General features: G+C 32.8%; 2 protein-coding genes and 1 long non-coding RNA gene across 4 annotated transcripts in view; 1 reads left to right on the forward strand and 2 right to left on the reverse strand.

Moving 5' to 3' along the window:
- Positions 1–5927, forward strand: part of LOC125650265 (DNA polymerase kappa-like) — a 30070-nt gene extending 24143 nt beyond the window's left edge. For both annotated transcript variants that reach the window (XM_056164586.1, XM_056164587.1), the window contains exons 12-13: positions 646–1624; positions 1721–5927. In XM_056164586.1, the coding sequence (XP_056020561.1) occupies positions 646–1624; positions 1721–1826 (1085 nt within the window). In that variant the 3' untranslated portion in view covers positions 1827–5927. The remainder of the gene's footprint in view (positions 1–645; positions 1625–1720) is intronic.
- A 696-nt stretch (positions 5928–6623) lies between these two features.
- On the reverse strand, positions 6624–14221 carry LOC125650278 (uncharacterized). The gene is made up of 10 exons (XM_056164588.1): positions 14042–14221; positions 13868–13924; positions 11546–13433; positions 11275–11373; positions 10378–10461; positions 9861–9977; positions 9375–9476; positions 8481–8544; positions 8002–8070; positions 6624–7899 (listed from the first exon to the last, which is right to left on the reverse strand). Exons 4-10 carry the CDS (start codon positions 11358–11360, stop codon positions 7822–7824), a joined length of 600 nt encoding a protein of 199 aa, XP_056020563.1. The 5' UTR covers positions 11361–11373; positions 11546–13433; positions 13868–13924; positions 14042–14221; the 3' UTR covers positions 6624–7821.
- Positions 14222–14259: 38 nt separating this feature from the next.
- On the reverse strand, positions 14260–18665 carry LOC130054545 (uncharacterized). Its single transcript, XR_008802825.1, has 3 exons — positions 18608–18665; positions 15273–17180; positions 14260–14465 (listed from the first exon to the last, which is right to left on the reverse strand). It is a non-coding gene; the product is annotated as an uncharacterized LOC130054545 (long non-coding RNA).
- Between the last annotated feature and the right edge of the window lie 1600 nt (positions 18666–20265).

Here is a 20265-nt window from a genome sequence, read left to right on the forward strand (position 1 = left end):
CGTTTTCAAATTTTATAGGTAAATTACATGCTCTGGTTATATATATATGCTAAAATGGCTGCCTTCACAGTTCAATGCTTCATCGTTGGTTACTAAGGGAATTCTTGCACAGTGCAAATGATTTGTATTTGTCAATGTTTACTTACATTTTCATAAATGAAGACTTTTAGTTGTTGTTTTTTTTTTGCATTAAACTATAAGGAATGAATTTAATTGTTAGGTATATTATGCAATATAACCTGATTTTGTTCAGTTTACATTTTTTATAATCATCCACTTTGTGGATTATCAAGCTTAGATTGACCAAGTTATATCACATAATATGCCAAAAAATTAAATTCATGAGATAAACAGGAAACTTTTATTTTAAGCAAATTCTAGGAATTCATCACACCATGATCTTGTCAGCTGAAAACAAGAAATTTCTTTTAGAATTAATTCCCTGTACAGTAGTGGGCAAATTGTCCACAAAGCGGACAGTCTGAGTCGTTTTAAGAGAATTGAATTGAATTGTACTCTGCGTAGCATGCAGCATATTGGGCAAAGAACGAACCAAACTGAACCAAACAACTGGAAAAGTAGCACACTCCAGAGTCTGTATATACAGATAATTGTTTGATATCTAATTTTTACATTTTTTTTAAGGAGTTCGAATGAGTTCTCTCGTGAATCAAAATTTGGTGGCAAACAAGAAAAAGCAGAACACTTTGATGCAGTTTGTGAAAAAAGAAGAAAAGGCTGGAAAAAGTGACACGCAACAGTGGGTAGAGAAGTGTTCGGATGAAATGGAAAAAGCTGATGGAAAAAAAACCCAGTGTTCTGAAGAACCCTTTCATAATAGTGAACGAAATTCACGCGTTTATGTAGAACAGATTAACTCGTGTCATTCTGATTATATTGGGGAGGATAGAACAACTGAGAATAGCCATTTTGTTTCAGAAGATGGAGACATAATGCAGAAATGTGATTTACAAACTTCAACCTCTGTGACAAAACATGCAGAAGATACATTAGGTACGATTTGTATTAAAACATCTGAGAATGGAAACCCACAAGAAGAAAGAATGTTATCAGATGACCGCAATGCTAATGCATATTCTCAGGAGGAAGAGTGTAAGACAGTCTGGTATACCTGCCCTGTATGTAGGGATGAGGTTGGCTGTAGTGACCTTCATGGCTTCAATCATCACATTGACACTTGTTTAAGCAGATCTCTGGTAAAAGAATGCTCACAATATCGACCAGAAGAAGACACTCCAAGAAGTCAAAAGACTAACAGGAAGGCAGTTACTCCCAAGTATAAAAGTACCTCATCTAATAAACTGAAATCTAGCTTGAAAACTCCACATAAAACATTGATTCCTAAACCACTAGATCCTGGACCTCCACAGTCAGATGAAAGACCTAGCATATCAAAAACTCAGAATAATGTTAATTTAAACTCTACTGTTGATAAATTAGGAGGATCTGAAGGATGTAAAGGAACTGAAACTCTTGTGTGTCCTGTGTGTTTCATGGAACAGACCAGCGTAGATTTAGATGCCTTTAACCAGCATGTGGACAGCTGCCTGTGTAAGGGGACCATCACCGAGATCTTAAAAGAACAAAAACAGGACAACAAAAGGTTGGTGTGAGAATGCAAAATTAAGTGATGTTTAACAAGAAGGAACATTTTCATGTGGCAGTTAATGCATGTGTTGAAATCTGGATTATCTTTCAGGTCATTAGAGATGCAAGGAACACAGGGGTCAGTTGTGAAACGAAAAAAACAGGAAAGTGGTCCAAAGAGCCAGAGCATAGCTTCATATTTCCAAATGAACACTTAAAGACATGTATTTCATTAATCATTGTGTATAGTCGATGAGCGTAGTATATATTACGGTCATCAAAAAATGGCAGCTGACCTCATTGGTAAGAATTTTATAATCATGATTTCAAACGATTGAATATTTATTTGCTTCATTTTACAGTAATTATCAGTACCCAGTGGAGTATTTTTAATGTTAATAGTCACTGTAGTTTACTCCAAAGCAAGCTTATTTAGCAATAAAATGACCATCAAGCTTTGTAGTATGATGACCGTAACAAATGTTTATAATGACGGTATACTCCAATTTTGAATTGATATTTAAGAAGTGAAGGTGACCTTTGTACGAAAAAGCCACTGTTGCTGGTTTAGTTTGCGGAGTAGTCATGATGCACTTAACCAAGACTACTTTGACCTCTTCAAAATGCATTTTAATTGATTTTAATGCATAGCAAGTAAATTGAATTTATAATATACGGTCATCATATTCATGATTTACGGTCTTCGTTAAAACGATAAACATTGTATGTTATGGTCATCATACTACAGAACTGGAGGTCGTTTTATCGATAGATAAGCTTGCTTTGGAGAACACTACAGTGACTAACATTAAAGGGGCATGGACACGATTTGAGGTGAAATTTTTCAAATCTTGTTTTTCCATTTGCATGGGAGATACAGAACTCACAATTCGTTTTGTTTAAAGCTGTTTTTATCAATTTATAAGTTAATTCTGAACACAATTTAATAGTTTCTAGTGTTTGGCACATCTCATTTTTTTTTTATGCATGCTATTTTCTATTATTAAGCAATCTATATGTAAACAAAAACTTGGCACGAGCCTTGTTTACATAACATATCAAAGAATTGTGAGTGCTGTATCTCACTTGTAACTCAACAACTGATATTCAAATTTTGGTTGACCATTAGTCTAAGAAATAGTTTAGTTAAGCATTGTAAACAAGAAGAATGAAATTTGAAAATTTTCAGCTCAAATCATGTCCATGCCCCTTTAAGAATACTCCACTGACTAAATGATAATTATCGTAAAATGAATATTCAGTCATTTGAAATCGTGATTATAAAATTCTCATCAACGAGGTCAGCTGCCATTTTTTGATGACCGTAATATATACTACAGTCATTGGCTTGTCCACAGTGATTAATCACACCAAGCATAGAAAAACGCTTTTTATGCTGCCGCCATGAAATGGGTGGGGCATATAGTATTACCTTTACCCATCATTCATTTAGGAAGAGTCGAGACACTTGGACTAATCTACACTCCCCCCCCAAAATAAAATAACAAGTGAAAAACCACTTATATTCCATATAAACGGTTGAAATATTTCGTAGTATCCATGAAGGTCGGGACAATATTGTACATAGAGGGTGCTACATCAAAGTCTAGAGTTTGAATATTACCCCTCTCCTACAGGTACATGTATTGAATACTCCATAGTGCATGTTTTAAATTGCAATCCTTTTAAAATAACCAGTAACTGAATGAAGTTGATTCAGAAGATTTAATAAAGGGTTCCCCCATGTCATGAATAGCAGATGTTTTTATGCGTCCATCAATACTGTACAGTTACAGCATTCTGATGAGGTCAATACATGTTTTTAATTGACCTGATGAGAGGACACATATTGACTGAGGATGAAGTCCAAGGTCAATATACTTTCACTGGGTCAATAAAAACATCAAATATTAGGAGTTTTGATACTCTTTAATTGGTTCAGACAATCTTTTCTGGTGTGGACATCAGAGTGAGTTCACCTCAGTATTTACTTTTGGAGATTTATTCAGGATCTCCCTCTTGATCAAGGATAGAGTTGCTGATAAACTTATCGACCAATCAAACTGAGCATTTTAAAACCATATATAGTTAAATCAGCAGTGATTGACTATTGATGAGAATTGACTTGGTGTCAAAGCAGGGCCGTAAATTACATGGAGGCGGAGGAGGCAGCTGCCTCCTCCAACTTTTGAGCCAAAAAAAATTAAAATTTAAAGTTCATCAGAATTTATGTTGTTTCCAATAACCAAGAACATGATACCTCCCTTAAAAAGCATTCCAAATCTTTCTTTTAGAATGAGTTAGTCAAGTAACATCTTAGAAAAGGAAAAGAAAACACACACATCCCCCCCCCCCCCAAAAAAAAACAACCCCACCATAAACAACAAACAAACCGAAGGATTTGAAACTCGGAATTACCATTTGATTATTGAGAATTTTTTCCTTATTAATTAGTACCTAATGTAAAAATGTTCATTTATATCATATCGGTTTAGTTCTTTGAATTTTATTAAATTGTTCCAGTTTGCATATATATTGGGTGAACAAATCAAGCAATGATGAAGCTATAATTCCATGCCATCGTCCCTGTAACTGGGCGTTTTTATCATTAGTTCTTACATCGTCCCGGTAACTGGGCGTTTTTATCATTAGTTCTTACACCGTCATCGTCCCGGTAACTGGGCGTTTTTACCAGGAGTTTATATATCGTCATCGTCCCGGTAACTGGGCGTTTCTACCGAGAGTTTTTTATATCGTCATCGTGATATATATTTTTAATGATGCACTAGAAGCTAAATTGGATTTACTTTTCTGGAAATCATTTTAATTGAAAATTTTCACAATATTATGCAGAAACTGTGACATACTTTGCCAATCAATCATAGATACTAAAGTGATTTTTTTCTGTATTGTACTGATTTTTTCTGGTTTGGGTGGTTGTAGTTCATGGGAACTGTCGTGAAGATGATGATATATGGGTGGATACCCATCGATGCATATGTTGTAAAACACACACACACACACATCTACTGTTTTAGGGCCATTTTTTGTTCTTATTATATCTGATGATCTATCAAATAGTGTAAGACTTTTTGCGGATGACACTTCTTTGTATGTTATTGTTGATGATGGCATAATAGCAACAGCTAATTCATTAACAAATGATCTTGAGAAAATAAAGCAATGGTCTACAAAATGGGTTGTGGATTTTAATCCACAATTAAAAAACAAAACAATCAATCTAAATGCCCATAAGGAAACACATATCACTTCCTAAAGTTAGATTTGGTTATAATGGTCCAGAAGTTATGAATGCAGAAAATCACACCCATTTATAGGATGAAAATTTCGATTTGATGGCACTTGGAGATCACATATATTAGATATTCATGAAAAGGCATCTAATAGACTAAACATCTTACGTATGCCGAAATATACTCTAAATAGACAATCTCTGATAAAAATTCATTTTTTCTTTTATTTGCTCTGTTATTGAATATGGTAATAAACAGAATCCAATTCAATTGAGAATGTTCAGGTTTCTGCAGTAAGAATAATTACTGGAATGAGAGTAAATTCTCCTAGGTCAGTACTATATGATGAATTAAGCTGGGGTAGCTTATCAACCAGAAGAAAGGTCCATAAGATTATTTTATTTTACAAAATAGCATATGGAATTGCTCCCCAATATCTTCCAAGAACTTTTGATGCCTTTCATTCCTTTTCAAGATTTATATGAATCGAGAAATTATGATAATTTTAAATGTATTCTTCCTCAAGTTAGGACCTTAGCATATATCAATAGTTTTGTACCTTCAACAATTAAACTATGGAATGACCTACCTGTCCATATTAGAAACCTCCCTACTCTTACATATTTTAAAACTGCTTTAAAAATCATGTACTACAATAAAACAAATAAACTGTTTAATCATGGTAAACGCAATGCAGACATGTTGTAATGCCAATTGAGAAGTAATGCTAGTAATTTAAATTATGACTTACATAATAATATCTACGAGATTATGCTACTTGTGATGTTTGTGATCAGGGTGACCACAAACATCACATAATAAGCTGAAAATAATTATTATGTTTTCTTTGAATGTGTTCAGATTGCTCTTTTAGAGTCAATAAATGAAATGCAACTACTAGTTCCCATATCATTATGATATTTGAAAATCAATACATGTATATATAAACAGTATCTTCTCTACTCTGTTTGCGCATAATTTTTGTATTTAATTGTTCTTGTTTATATGTTCTCTATGTTGTATAATTTTCAACTGAGAGAAATAAATTCATTCATTCATCCACAACCTGGTATTTCTTTAACTCTGTTTCAGAACCGTGCGTCCCGGTAACTGGGCGTTTTTATCAAGAGTTATTGCACCGTCATCGTCCCGGTAACTGGGCGTTTTTATCAAGAGTCAACTTGGCGTTGTATCCATAGTTCTAAAATCGCCACTTTTTTTTTTTCATAATGCAGAAGTTCCCAAGTTGTGTGGATCCAATTAGTAAGTTTATTTAATCCATTGCGAATGTAGTTGGAAGAAAATTCTTTTATCCATTATCCCCCCCCCCAAGAGCTATCATATTTTATACATGGTTAGACCGTTCATAAGACCATGATCTATGACCTCAACCTTCCCAAGAACGACAAGCTTATGTTAGTGATATTGGTAATGAGGCATATCATGTTGTGTGAATTAAGTTCGGTTATGTCGTGGCCTTTAATTCAGGGCTTAGTGAGCACCACATATAGGGTCAAACATTTTCATGGGAATAAAGATAGATAAATAACCTTTTAAAAATCACAACACAGCAGGGCCTAAGCGACTCAGATGAGCAGTGTGGCCAATGGGCCTCTTGTTATATTTCCTTTAAACAATTTTTTCCCAGTAATAAATCCACTTACACAGATCTGATAGTGTAAAATCAAGGAACTAAATTATGTCATTAAATTTCCTTCCAGGACACACATATTGGTTCAACACAATTCACAATGCTTTGTTTTAAATGTAGTTTATTACCTCATTAAACCATGGAATGGTACATGAAATACATATTTACATGCATGTATATTCTGTTTAACATTAGGTTGGTCAAACAAAGTAGATGCAGAAAAGATACAATATCATGATTATTCAATTCAAAATGTGCATCAGTTTTATAAAATAATATTGTAATTTTAAGTGATGTACAATATGCTAGATAGTAATATTCTTATGTGCTCACAGTCAACACATAAAACTAGGACTGTCCAGAATTCAAGAAATACCTACAGCTGGGTTTTTCAGAAAAGGATTTTAACAAGCCACCAGAAGAATTTCATAGCTGAATGTAAACATGGTGTTACGAAATTTGAAACAAAATGACACAAGTCCATAGAATTAAACCTAACCTTCAACATGAAAAAAAATTGTCCATGCATGATGAGAACATCAGGTACACATTGTTATATGGTAAATGAAAGAGACTACCACTTAGTGATGATTTCATAAAATCAAAATGAACATATTCTATTTTGCTTGAACTAAGGCTTCCCCTTACTCTTCACATAAAAATACTTGCTATGCACTTGTCAAAACTAGATAACATATATTGTACCAGGGCATTCAGATAGAAAATGACAATAATGTCCTTTATTTATATATAATAGCACAATTACATGTATAGTACTAATTTACACTATCCCCTGAAAACACATATATAGACAGAAGTATTATACAGGTATAATATAGATTAGTATATGAAGTTATGTTACATACATATCCTATCTACAGACATAATACTGAAAACAAAAACAAATGTATGTGTTTTCATTTCCAATGTTAAAAAAAAAAGATACTGATAAGGTTTCCAATGTTGGGTTATATTTTAAAATTCTGGCATTTTATACCATAAGTGTAATTGTAATAGATCTTAATCTGTTAGATCTACTGCTAATTTTGTGAACATAGTGAAAAACATCTAATCAATCAGGAGTTAAACCATGTAAAATGAATGATAACTCTATTTAAGGAATGACTTTAATTCTGGGGCAAGTTATATGAGTATAACCTGGTTTGGGTCAGTTTACATTTTATAATCCGTGTGTCCAGGGGTCCGTGTTTGCCCAACTATCTATTTTGTATTGCTTGTAGGAGTTATGAGATTGATCACTGTTCGTTATCTTCGCCTTGCATTAGGTAGTTTCTATAATTTCTAACTTTATTTTGACAAGCACAAATTCGACACCTCGTTCCTGATCAATATTGTGGTATTCTCAACATCTGCAATTGACTGGTTCTGAAATTTTAAACAAAAGTTCATTGACGGTTATTAGTAATTGCATCTCAATTGTGTTTATTGATAATAATATTTTATCAAAGTCAATAGATAAAATCAAACCTGAAGAATGTTTCTGATATAGGAAAGGAGAAATACCCCACAGTCAAAACTATTCCTCTGTTGTGGAACCTTAATATAAAATGAATAGCTTATTCAATTAATGCAACTTTGGGCAGTACAACTCATTAGCATTTTTAAATACTTGTTATCACCTAAGAAGTCTAAAACAAGGGAGGGGGTGAAACATGCAACAGGGAGTGAGAAAATAAGTTGCAATCTTTCAGAATATTTCTTAATATCTTTCAAATTGAGGTATTATCCTCTGATAATTATGCAAAATTACACCACATGTATTTAAGGGATCTAATACTTCCAACGGTGTTTGAAGATAGCATAATATAACATTTAACGTTTTATTCAATCTAACTTCTTTCTGGCTAAATAACTACGTATAAGTATTTTTGTGCAGGAAGATTTTTAAAACTAAGACTTCTGAAAATGACAAATCAATATGTAGAAATTATATTTATGTGACATACTTTTTTATGCTCCACCTCAACTTTGTCCACAATGCCACACTTCTCCAGTTCCTTTTCAAAATATCTAGAAAGTGTAAAATGTATTGTAGCAAAATGTATTGTAGCAGAAGCAATTTGTAAGCATATTATGCAGAGCCATTCAAAATACACAGATCAAGATCATCTAAAAAAAATTTAAGTATCTGAAAGTACTTTTGACATGTGTAAAATGTTGCAAGTAAACGTAATATTACAAAGTAATCATGACTAAAGGTAACAGGATATAGAATCAAGAAATATTTCATACAAATGTAAGTTATGACATTGCACTGCAAGTTTCTGTATTTTGTGAGTTGAAATATCCATTTCATCATTTATTGAAACTTTATAAAATTACAACTATTAATTTGCATCTGTATTGTTTGTTTGTTTGAAATCCAATAGTTTACCAGTAATTGTCTAATAATTTTACTTTATAATTTAATTAGACTTTAGAACTTATTAGATGACTGGATTTTTTCATGTTGCCAATTGCTTATTGGATTATCCTTAATAGTTCAAGCAATAGAAAATATATATATAAAAAAAAAGGTCGATGTCATACCAAGGTTTTATCAAATTTGAAATGGCCTTACATACTAGTGTTGTGTTTTGAACTTCAAAATGATTTTTTTTAATTTTCAAGGAAAGAGCGATTTCGCTCCAATAACAAAAACTTCCAAACACACGTTTTTGACTGATTTCTAAATTATTTTTTCCTATCAACATTCCATTAATATCAATCATATAGCAGGTTTCTTAGAACCATGTCCAATACTTTTAAGCAATAAGGCTGTATAAATGTTTAAAATTATACAAATTTAAGACCCTCACATACTGTCATTGTTTTGCTATAAAGATTTGCATTTTACTTACACTTTCAATGATGCCCCCTCATTTTCATATCGTCCATTCATGGAACAGAGAAAGTAAATGGACCGTGACTCTGCACATAACACAGCCAAATACCAATGAACCCTATAAATGTTTGACATATTAAATATAACATTAAGGATAGACTGGGAAGTGGCATATGAAAAAGATATTTCTTTATCAAAATATGTGCACCTTTACTAACATAACTGCCTATTATGAAACTACATACATCTACATACAATGATAATCAATATTATAGGGGTACGTGTTTGCCCTGTTCTTGACTTTGCATTCTTTATAGGATTTGTGAGATTGATCAATTTACTTTTCACACATGTACATAAATAACCATATTTGATTTTCAGATTCACTATACACTGTACATTCAGCTGAAGAATTTTTCTAATATTTTCACTCAAATGCTTTCATTTCCACGGACAACTCCTACTGTATAAAATTGTTACAAATACGAAATAACTGTAATACATGTTACTGATTGGTACAATGAGGATGGCTCCTTTCTCTAAATCCACATCTAAAGCAGCAAGGACATTTTCCACCCCCAAGTAATTACATCCTGTCATGTCCAGGGGTCTACGGTTGCTGTTATCAATAAAATCAGACTATGCATGTATTGAATTTTCTTTTCAATATTCAGAGAATAATATTTCTTAATAGCTATATGTGACATTAAAACATAGGCCCAAATATTAGTGCTACCTGACAAAAGACTCAGGAGACCCTGATTAAAATCCCAAACTAGATTATCATATTTTGTCTTATCCTGCAGAGTTCATTCTCAAATATAATTCATATAATTACAAAGTTTGAGATTATATTTTCTTATATCATTTGTACATGAGCAAACGTATTTGTGTAAAGTAATCCCCATTCTTAACGGGTAATCAAAAAAGTATATGTAAGACAAGAAGGCTTCTGGCACATGGTTTTCAATTTTGGGTATTCTTAGAATATGTGCTACATAATACTTATAACAACTTACAGTTTTCCTTTGACAAGCAATTTCTGTGCAAAGAATGTTTCTAAGATGTACACATTCTTTGAGGGGATTTGTTCTTTCATTCTTCTACAAATCAAACAATACAATAAGAGGAGTTCTACAGATTTAAACTAGATGTCATCATAAGACAGTAATAATTACATGCAAGTGTTTGCTTTTTAATGAATATAGTTACCATACAATATACAGTACACTAAACCATATATATTCCTGATGCATATATCAAGATGCATTGAGTATTCTGTTGAGCAAGTGTCCAAGGGCCATCCCAACCCCCATGATTTTCTGATTAATGGTTCAGATTCCAACCCCTAAAGTAAATATATTCCTGTTGGATGTGACACAATGCAGTAAGTAGGACAACAGACACTATAAACTGCACTTTGTGCATTGAGAAAAAGATGGAGAAAAGATTCAACATTGATATGACCAACATCATTCTTGTACATACTGAAGTACCTGTAGGAAAGTGAAACATACCCTTGTACATGAAAAAAAAGAAGCTATAAAACACTCCACTTTGATCCAAAGTAAAATATAGGAATATATCAGATCCCTGGATAAGAACAATGTCAAGATGATTAAATGATAATGAAGTATTGTACAAAATTTTAAATCGGATAATCCATATAGGAGAAGTGTTCACAAGCTATTTTACACCATTCATCTTTCCTAGATCCACTAAAATTTAAGGATAACAATGGAATAACCTTGTTCTGACAATATGCACATCTACAAATGTCAATGAAGCATTGTACAAAGTTTCATGTCTATCTGATAAACCATACAAGATAAGCGTTCACTAGATTTTGGACAGAAACAAAAAGTACTTTGGGAATCATTTTGAATGTCCAATAGATCCGTGACTCATATTATTACCTTGCTACAACATCTATAACAGCATCTGTCAGCCACCTCATAGGGTTGAGTGACCGGATGTCAACTTCATATAAGTCAATCCCCATTTCTACTCTATGACTACAAGTAAAACAATCATCTACATGTATATATTAAGTAATTTATCTATCATATAAAACTGATTCATTGTTTTGTGAAATGAGATGGTTTAGCATCTTATCTTTTATATATGTACATGCATACTCCACACATTTCATTTTGTATTTGTAGATCTTAGAGATGTAAAGATTACCCATGTCATCTGTTTAGTGTTGCAGTTGCATCCAATAACACTGGTTCTCAATGTTATGGCAGAGGATTTTCAAATCATTCCATAAAGTATTCCTTATTATGGAGTTTTTACTGAATCATCAACATGAATATTATGATACAGCAAAGCAATCAGAGAGAGATTTCAGTTAATCCAAATCTAACTTAGAAAAAATAGGAATTCATAACCATCAAAATGAATTGAAAAAAAACCCAACAACAACAAATAAATGTGAAGGAAGTATTTGAAAGCAACTAAAAAACTCAAAACAATATAGAAACACCCAGAAAGATCCTCACACTCTTTTCTCCATTCCTGGGAGTCTGTATCTCTCCAACTCAATCACAGGTTTGCTGGCACTTTTATACCCTTTAATAAGTATATGATTTTTATCATTCAAACTGCATCTGAGTGAAGTGCATATCATTAGAATAACACTTAGACATGTTAAAAGAGGTTAGTAAAAGCAGAGAGTAAGTATGCAGTCAATATGCATATTGTTTTTCCTTCCCTGTTCTACTTGGTTCTTCATCTGCTGTAGTACGGTAAACAAAAGAACTATTTCATTGCAAACATGTATGCATAACAAAAAATTTGCAAACGAAATGGCACTTTTGATAAAGAAAACAATCACCTGCAATCGTGGAAACTGGCACAGACAAATTGAAATGACCATCTATGGAGAAAATGGCCAAAGTAGTTCTTGCAGAGTGCAGGCAAGGACAGGGTGGGAATTTTATTTCAGTTTCATTAACATGCAGGGAAATGTTGCACTCGAGACAGCCTGCTAATAACAGCATCCTGAAGTGTCCTAATATGAACCACACAGAGCATAAAGAGCAGAAACAAACAAGACAAAAGGAAAGCATGCTAAATATAAAATAAAAATACATTACTTATGTATCAGAAATTTGAAACTCAGTATGAAATGAAGGAATTTTCAAGGACTAGATGGTGACACAAGCTATGTAAAAGACTTTAAAACTGAATTGGCACAATAACATTTCATTAACTTCATTGTAATCTTTACCCTTAGGTTCCATCAAGGCTTCTTCAAAACTCTTATTGATGTCAGAATTTCCCCTTATATCTAAGAGTTTGTAAATCTCCTCAACTTCCCCCAGGCTATCACTCCGTATTATGCGCTCATACTATTTAAAAGTACAGAATTTGGATAAAAATTGACTTACCTTATAAAAAATTCAAAACTCAAATGGAACATTTTATGTTTCAAAATAAAAATTAATATTCCTAAAAAAAAACAACCTGTTGCACATAATGGTCAATGTGGATCTGCCCATGGACCTTGCACAGAAGATCCAGATGGGCTGGGCTGCATGGAGCATACATATTTACGCATTCTTCAATGGTACTGCACCCTATCAGGGTTGCCCACCCTTCTCTTTTGATAGTACTATATTAAAACAGACATGTTTAATACATAATAAATGTGCAGCACACAACAAAATACAACAACCAGTATTAATGCACACTCAATAGCTGCATATAAAATTCACTTGGTATATATACCTGGGTTGAACCAAAGTCAATGGCAAGGTTTTGGGGGATGAAAAGCCTTCCCTCACCATTTTCGTGGTGTAATGTGTTGTGACAATGGATGCAACTACATCAGGTGCATTGCTCTTTAACAATTTCGCCTGAACGTCACTGAACTTCCCCTACAGTGTAGGTCAAAGACGTATATGCATATCAAACTTTTCATTTTAAATCTAACTTTATCATATAATTAATCAATCAAATCATATACTCAATATTAACAAATTGCATTCCCATAAATTCACTATAAATTATGAAATTCAAATGTTACTTTGTTCAGAAGTCTTTCAATGGTGTATGTTGAAAGGTTCTCCTTAAGAAAAAAGACATGCAAAATTGAAATACAGAAGAAATTGTGTATTGAAAATATCATGCATTTTTTTCTTTATCCGGGTACTTCTGCTGATTACAACTTATCCCTATACATGTACCTTTGAATCTTTACCAGACATGATTTTGGTCTATCTGAGGCAAAAGTCATTACTTTCAAATTTTTGAACAGAGTTAACATTATGATATTTTCCATCAGTAATAAAAGAGTAGAAGGAAAAGAAAGAGGTTACTGATATTTATTTTGCTGTTGATGTTTCAAAAGAAAGCTGGCTATTATAAAGGTGTGTTGTCCATCATTAATCTAATCTACAGTCTAGATAAAAGTATACTCATTTTTTAATACTACCTCTGCTGTCTAAGTAACACAGCATTATCCACTTAAGATAAAGGAAGATTTGTCAAATACTGAAGTACCTTTTCTAAGTAGACAGAGGCATCCTCTGGATTCTCTCCATTCCCTTGCTCAATGTCCTTTTTTTCATTCAGAAAAATATATGTGATTGACATAAATCATTATCCAAATCAATTGATGTATATAAATGTATCTTTTTATTTCTTCATCAGAATTATTCTTTGAAAATTACTTACTATATTATGTGATGTCTGCAAACAAATGAACACCCGTCGCAATTCTTCTGCTGATATTTTGTGATTATTGACTATAAATCAAATAAAGAGACCCATCGGACCATAAATGTTAGAGTATTTTGCAACTAAATACATTATAAAGTATTTAAAAATAGATGCACTGGTTAAAATCAGTCCATTTATACCATTATGTCCTGATCAAGATCTTATTAGTGTTTAACTATCGATAGACTATGTCATTTATTTTCAGCACATACAATCCACAGAATTATGATCACTACATAATAAACGAAAAATGTAGCTTCATCTTGATAGATTAATTGGTAACATTTAATACGTTAATTCTTACTGGTTCTATTTGGGTCCTGGAAATTCACATCATCAGGCCAGCCCTCTGGTTTCTTACACTTCCAAATACATTTTGCTATGTAAGAACAGACTGAGATAATAATTCATAAAGGAAACATATAAAACAGTCAAAACAGTAATAGCTAGCAAGCTTATATGAAAAACAATAAGCGATTTTCATCTCCCTCATAGATGAAAATAACTAATGATTCAAAAGAAATTTGAATTGTCTCCGACACTTCAATGTAAGCATGTTTTATATTAGTATTAGATCTGTGGATGAGTGTGCGTAACAGGCATTATCAAAAGAGTAAAAGAAAAAGGAGGATAGACCAAAATAACCCAAATATATTGTTTCCTCAGAGTAAGCTCATTGAAAGACAAAGTTTTATAATACACAGGGCTTGAAGCTAACTTTTTGTGTCACCAGTCCAGCCGGACTGATGGGGTATAATTTCAACCAGTCCGCAGAAAAATTTACCAGTCCAACAGAGTGTTCCAGAAATAATTAAACATATTTCGTTAATGTTATTAAAATGAAATTTAACTCAATATGCCTCAGACAATATTGTAACACTTAAATGTGGGATTTATATTTACAAATCAGATTCGTCTGATATCTACATATCGAAGCATGCCAAATATGTGTATAAAATTTCATAAGTATAATTTCCAAAATTATGCTTTAGAAAATTAACCAGTCCCATTGGACAGACTAAAACAAATGTATGTCAGTCCGCCAGACTTTTAACCAGTCACAGACTGACGGGCATATGTTAATTTCGAGCCCTGATACATGTATATATTATAAGCAGGTTTGTTCACATACAATATTTTAAATACTTCATTTCTTGATCAACAAATTTCTAGCTATATACTGTACCTTTCAATATCCCTCTCAGAACAAGAGGCAGTAATCTCCGCAGCACTGACTCTGGAGTACTTTCTGCATTTACTGACAACAAAGCCCTCCAGTCTTCTTCTGGAGTTGGTGTTCGATACTCTATTGATCATTATAACCATATAAGCCTACTAATTCTACAGGTTGAGAAATAAAGAGGGAGGGAAAGAGAGAGTTGATATTCTTTAGTTAATATTCAAATTTCAAAAGTATTGTAAGTGTGAAAATGTAACATAATCAATTTTTTTTCAAATTCATATACAGCAAATTTCAAGAGAGAAAAAAAAGAAAACAGATCAAAGAAAATACAGACTACCAATCATTGGATTAAGATTTTGACATAGTCCACGACACTCAATGGAATCACCTTGCTAATACTAGAATTGTGCAATCATGTGGACCCACCTTTACATTAAATTTCAAAAATATTTGATAATGTTTCACTAATTGCAGTAAAATTTATATAACTCAGAAAAACTTTGATCATAAGAGTTAATTTGAGCCAGGTTAGCTAAACATTTATGTAAACTCCAGGTCAATATCGGTAAATAAATGATAGAAAAGAGAAATACCTTTAGAAGATAGCAACATTTCAGCATGGTGCTCCATGCTGGCAGAGGTCATTTGCTTCGCAACATCATGACATATGTCCCGCAACCATGGTGAGACTTAAAAATAAAATATCAAATCTATTTAGCTAAGGACTCTATGACAGAATATTCCATTTTACTTCATAGAAGCAAGCACAGGAAACATATTAAGCAAAAGTGTTTTATGCAACAATTAACAAAATTGAAATACAACACAAAGTAACATAAGCAACAGGCCCATGGGCCACATTGCTCACCTGAAGACTTAAAAGCAAGGAGTGAAATTTTTTTGATATTACAGTTTATGAGGTTGATCGCACATAAATTAAACAAAAAATACCCTAGTGTGTCTTGGAAATCTGTTACCTCAACATGCAACCAAGGTTCGGATCATGCTATAAACAAATCTTTGATTAAAGTAAGTGAGGATACTTGCATACAGATTCAACAATCTGCACCCCTATGGTTCTTGAACACATTTTGGAAAGTTTCTCCAAACACAACTGATGTTAAAATCCCTACCATCATCCTTCCCAGCCATCAGAAGTCATGGTACAAAAAGAATACTGTGTGCTTCAGCTCAGGTGAGCAAAAAATTAATATCAAATTGGAAATAAAATTAATACTTTATTTTTAAGCAATGATAATGAACAGTTAATAATAGTAAAAACACTAAACAAGACAACATAGTACCCTGTCCCTCCGTCTTCCCATTCATTGTATACAAAAACATAATGGGAATGTCAGGTTCCTCCTCCATAATTTCCTTGATCTAAAAGTTAAAACTAAATTCTGACAAAACATGTCCAAAATTTGAAACAAATCTGAAAGAAATCTTGTTACTATCAACCTGTTCAAATGTAAGCAAAATTTTTTCTGTTTCTTTTTGACATTTTTCTTGACATCTATGAATTAACTGTCTCTTGTTTTGATGTGTGTCATAGGAACATTTCACATTTTGTTATGGACTATGGTTTGATCAGCTAGCATTTGTAATTAATTTTCTTTGTTGATATCACATCAATATATTGTTCAAGCATAAATCATATTTCACTTCTTGAGAAAGAAATGCGTAAAGTACTAACTGTAGCATCATCACAAAAGAGCTGATATCTCGGAAATTGTGTATTAATTTACATCAATTTATCAAACTGGCATTGTAATCATTGATGGCATTGAAAGTGAAACTATAAATTTCTTTTTAACATAATCAATAAATGGCTCATCAATTTACCTTATTTGAAAGTCTTTTCAATTTTTCTCTTCTTCTTCTCCTGATTTTCTCTTCTTCTTTTCTAACCTACATTCATTAAAAATAAAATAAATAAAGTGTTTGGAAAGTACCATTTATTATTTTGTCTTGTCTTTTTATATTATCTAATAAGAACTGGTTCTTGCTGATGTCAATGTACCAATAAAGCATGAAAGTTACTGCTTATTTTATTTTCCTCGCCTAGCCGCTCATTTAACTACATTATCAACATGGTGGTAGCGGTTGGATTGTTTCTAAATGTTTTATTTAGACAAGCTTTCTCAAAATAAGTTTTTGTATTATTGCTTATAATATATCTTGAAAGAAACGTTCACACCGTAAAACGTTTTAAATAATTTAGCTTAGTATTCTACATATTTAGACTACTAGAAAGAACTTCTGCATGCTGTGACCAATCCACTGTTCATTCAAGCTGACATACCAAACTTTTTATTTGTGACATCAAGTGTTTTGAGTACAAGAGATGACTAGCATAAATGCTGTATATTTCCAATTTTGACAATCAATGTTCCATGGTCTTACCGAAGCACTAGCTTGTACTCCGAGCTCTAATTACTAAAGCGCGCAAAATTATCCGAGCTAAATCTAAACCTTTAACAAGAATATTTTTCACGCCAATCTCAGAAGTCCCTTGTCAAAAATGGCCAACGAATGTGAACTTCCGTTGATCTGCGGCCTCCTACCTCGAAAATTCAGTGCACCATTAGGCGTAATGTTTAACGAAATGCAAAGTTTATGAAAGGCAGGCTAAGATGATGAAACGGGCTGTTTCAGCTACCTAATTTCATTCATACGCATGTACTGAGTATTTGGCAAATAGATATTATTTAAATTGAACCTGATCAAAGCACGAGCATTACAAAATATGTTCATATTTGATGTTACGCTTGCTCAAACGGTAGCACCGTCAACATATTATTGTCCCTGTGGGACATATGCATGGACATGCTGATTCATCCCCAAAATGTAATCCTAGTCTATATTATGCATTTACTAAATATACTTGGTTTCCAAAGGTATGATCTATTCAAGTTACATGTATTCTTATCCAAATACAACTATGATAATGCATAAATTTTTACAGAAGAATAAACTAGTAGCCGGCACTTTCTAATCCGAATTTCCTAAAAATAAAAACCTAGTAATAACTGGTTTAAATAGATCACATATGCTACCAAATACATGTGATTTCCAAAGGTATGATATATTCAAGTTACATGTATTCTTATCCATATACAACTACGATAATGCATAAATTTTCAAAGAATAAACTAGTAGCCGGCACTTTCTAATCCGAATTTCCTAAAGACAATAACCTATTAATAACTGGTTTATATAGATCACATATGCTACCAAACGTTTCAAAATGAGAATTCATATCCAGTTTATAAGTGGACATTTGATAAAACTGGAAATATTTACTTGTCATCGATTACTTTACTTATTTAACGTACATATTTCTCTCGAGGCGCATCAACCACGTTACAATCCATCGCTGCCATATTGTTTTCTGCGGTCTTGATCTGGCGCATGCCTATTGCATACTTACGACGATTTCTGGTCGTTTCGGCCTTTTTTCAGTTCGGCCCCAAGTTTTTTCGGCCGTTAGTAGTTTCGGCCTAATGTCGTTTCGGCCCTAGTCGTTTCGGCCTTACTTTTAAATACCTTTGTAATACCAATAAATTAAGTCTTTTTTCTCATCTTACTTACTATATCAAAATTGATATTTCTGTAAAGGATATATATAAGCCAAAAACTGTCCATTCTGTGAGAGAAAGAACTGGGTGAGGCCCGTAGGGCCGAGATCAGTTCTTTCTCTCGCAAAATGGACAGTTTGAGGTTTATATCCTACTTAAAACATTACATCTTTTGTTCTAAGAATGGACAGGCTCAGGTAAACCCATTGACAATGATAATTATGAATAAAGTTATTTTTTTAATAATCTGACAATATAACCAGTCTTGCGTAGAAGTCTGTTTCTTTTGTTCACTTATTGGAGCCATGGGCGTAGCTTGGGTTCGAATATTACCGAGGCAGGGGGTCAGAAGCTATCGACATTTTAACAACGTAAAAGGTTGCCACTGGGAGCCAAATTTTGATCTGAAAAGCATTGTGATTTCGAATATTTGGATGAGGAAATAATTAACGCCAGCCAAAAGAACCCAATGTGCCCATCTCGTGAAATGAAATTATTCATGAAAGCGAAAATAATAATTCAGAATTATGATATGCTAATAAAGAACCCCCCCCCCCCCCAAAAAAGCGTTGTGAAGAAGTTTTGGATTGTGCCTCTGAATCCAGCGAAATTCAAATACAGTATGGAAATATGTCTTTCAAATTTAAGTTTTGATGCGACATCATAATGGCCAATGGAATTTAAAAAATTGTGAATCTTACGAGTTGAAGCAGAGAATTCTACTAAGAGAAAATATCGTTTTAAGTGTTTCAGTGATTTTTCCGATATCTGTTTTGATTCTTACTTGTAAGGAATTTAAAATTGAATTTGTATCTCCATGACACACGTATTGTCTTTCTTATTTTCAGTCTACCTGTAGATTGGGTTTATCTGACACTGTCCAATAAGTTGACAATTGCTGTCCATTATTTTTAAGAACGGACAGTATAAATTTATCCATTCTTAAAAATAAAGGACACCTACATGTATAACCTTTTCACTACAAGTGGACTTTCTTGTATATAAAAGTCTAAAAAGACAAAGGATTGCAAAACAAAAATGTTTAATTGTTGTGTAAACTGTTATAATTGTCTATGGTGTAAACAAGGAAGTCCACACCATCAAAGAAAATGATATGCCATTTACAGATTACATAAGCTTGTATTTTAAAAGCAAAAATGTCAAAACACATTATGATGCTGATTAATTATAAACCGGTACCATCTGATGCAGTGAAAATATGAAAATAAGCCTTCAAAATATATATCCGGCTTTGAGAAACGTGCAGTGCGACGACCTAACATAGAAAGATGACAATATTCATTGGAGTTTGAGATTAAGATTGTGTTTTTAAGCCTAATCAACATGTATTTTTGCACAATATTTCTGAATTGTCAGTATACATTAGGTCCATATATCCGATATTTACAGTCCAG

The sequence above is a fragment of the Ostrea edulis genome, chromosome 5 (genome assembly GCF_947568905.1).
Source record: "Ostrea edulis chromosome 5, xbOstEdul1.1, whole genome shotgun sequence".
Lineage (NCBI taxonomy): Eukaryota > Metazoa > Mollusca > Bivalvia > Ostreida > Ostreidae > Ostrea > Ostrea edulis.

Coding starts and splice junctions, on each gene's coding strand:
- LOC125650278 (XM_056164588.1), bottom strand. CDS start 11,360: ATGGGGATTGACTTATATGAAGTTGACATCCGGTCACTCAACCCTATG. Junction 9,477..9,860: donor ATTGTACCAATCAGTAACAT/GTATTACAGTTA, acceptor AAACATTTATAG/GGTTCATTGGTATTTGGCTG. Junction 7,900..8,001: donor ATATCAGAAACATTCTTCAG/GTTTGATTTTAT, acceptor TTAAAATTTCAG/AACCAGTCAATTGCAGATGT.